Raw genomic sequence first — 2,295 nt, forward strand, 5'->3', positions numbered from 1 at the left:
ACTTCTCCATTTTGGGCCTTATATTACCGGCCCGTGAATTTGGGTTGTTTTTATAAGTGATCCAACTAACTCCTATTTAGACTGCCTTGATAGAGTTTAAATTAGATTGAGTCAGTGTTATTTCTAGACTTTTAGTCAAATCCTATAAAGATGGGGATTAACCCAAACAAATCCAAATCCCACTAAATTAGGATGGCGGTTTTGAATATCAATCCCCCCAATCTATACCCTCCCTCTCTCTATATATATACATACATGTAGATGGTGGGTAGGTCGGCAGTGAAGAAAGAAGGCAGTAGTAGTAAAGTGAGGATGGAAAATCAATTGAAGACAGAAAAAGAGTGGATCAGAAGTGAAACGAAGAACCCAAATATTGGTCATAAACCAACAGAAGGGAACCATAAATTCAAGCACTTCGAAATAATTTGTGAAGAAGAGACCCATGATGATGATGTAAAAGATCACCATTACTATAAGTACGGTAAGGGGGGTATAATAGAATATAGTAACAAAACAAAAAAGAGAATAATGAGAGAGTGGGAAATTCTAGAAGAAAATCTTCCTGATTCAATTTATGTTAGAGCTTACGAAAAAAGAATCGATATCCTTAGAGCAGTCATTATAGGTCCATCAGGTACTCCTTACCAAGACGGTCTCTTCTTTTTTGACATTTATTTACCTTCTGATTACCCTATACGTCCACCAAAGATTCACACTTCATTTGATTTTAGTCTGAACCCAAAATTGCCTCATCAATGTTGGGGAGAATGGAGTTGCATTGAAGGAACAGAGGAGAAGCAATGGAATCAGGTTGAATCGTCTCTACTCCAAGTTCTTATATATATTCAAGCCTTATTTCTCGAAGAGATTCCTTCTAAAGTTGTCATCGAACCTCAGCACGCCGCTAATATTATCGAAGAATCTAATACAAAAACATTCATTCTAAGTTGCCGAACTATGTTGAATGTTCTTGCTAACCCACCAAATCATTTCCAAAAATTTGTTTCTCACCATTTTCGTGATCGTGCTATAGCTATTTTAACCAATTGTCAAAACTATAGGGATAAATGGTCTTCAAGCACCACCTCAGCCACTAACTATCCTTCTTTGGTTACTACATATTTAAAGCTTTATCTAGGGTTTATAAAGAATGGGTGGAATTTTGAAGCAGAAGAGAACATGTTGAATTTGTCCAATTTCATAGATACCATTGGTGATTACCGTCGACTTCCACCAAAGAAGGTGCCGACGTGGCGTAAAATTATTAATTTTATAATAGGTTTTTTAATAACTATTTTCCTGTTATGTGGAAGTTATATTTATGTAGGCATCAAAAGGAAGATACATGTTTAAATTTGAAGCACAAAATAAGTGTGAGTGTGAAAATTTTATTTTTCCTTAGGTGTTGTTTTTTTTTTGGTCTGAATCTAAATTGGCTGAATCTGAATTAGCTCAATCTGAATTGGTTGAACTGTTTTACTAATTAGATGTTTGTTTTTGAAATCTGAATCAGTATGTCTGAATCAAAATTTTAACCATTTTATCCCTCATTTACGTAAGTAACCAAACGAACCTTAAGCCTTCAAAAAGGCAAACAGTCCCTAAAAACTTGGTAAAATATTTCATGTCGGAGAAGAGAGATGTGAGGCGGATAGGTGAGGTAGAGAGATATTTTTTATTTTCTTTTTATTTTGAAAATATATCTAGTGGAATGGCAGTTATGACATTTAACTTTAAAAAAGGGATCATATTTGAATTTATGCAAAATAGAGACTCAAGAAAGAAGTTGGTCACAAATAGGGGTCAAAAAAGAAATAATTCAAATCGAATACACAAGTTTGAACGTGAGGATCTTCTTCTTGACATTTGATAATAATCCACTACTTAGCTAGTAAGAATTACAACTCACAACAAATAAAGAACATGTACGTATATATATAGGTGAAAGAGATATGTATAACAACAAAATGAAGAGAAATAGATAATGTATGATGGGACAAGTTTAATTTTTTTTTTTTTTTTGTTAAGAAGACAAGTTTAATTAGATCAAGGCAATATATGGGTAAGAGAGAGAAACAAAAAATGAAGATGAGAATGTAGATGTTTAGAGACAAAAGTAGCTTGAAGAAGAAGAAGAAGAACAAAAGGGAGAATAGGAACCAATGACACTCAAACAAGTAGTGTTGGGAGTGTGGAAGACAAGTGCATGGGATAAAGGAGTGGGCTCTTCTTGTTTTTTTATATAGAGAGGTTTTGAAAGTTAGAGAGAAAGTGATTGAGAGAGACGTCCACATT

General features: G+C 34.0%; 1 protein-coding gene across 1 annotated transcript; it reads left to right on the forward strand.

Annotated features, from left to right (window-relative positions):
* Nucleotides 1-261: 261 nt before the first annotated feature.
* Nucleotides 262-1,401, forward strand: LOC147563142 (putative ubiquitin-conjugating enzyme E2 38). Its single transcript, XM_086655149.1, has one exon. It carries the CDS (start codon nt 262-264, stop codon nt 1,351-1,353), a length of 1,092 nt encoding a protein of 363 aa, XP_086511275.1. The 3' UTR covers nt 1,354-1,401.
* The last annotated feature ends 894 nt before the right edge of the window (nt 1,402-2,295 follow it).

The sequence above is a fragment of the Eschscholzia californica genome, unplaced genomic scaffold (genome assembly GCF_041429995.1).
Source record: "Eschscholzia californica isolate CP2 unplaced genomic scaffold, dmEscCali1.0.p SCAF_1, whole genome shotgun sequence".
Classification (NCBI taxonomy): domain Eukaryota; kingdom Viridiplantae; phylum Streptophyta; class Magnoliopsida; order Ranunculales; family Papaveraceae; genus Eschscholzia; species Eschscholzia californica.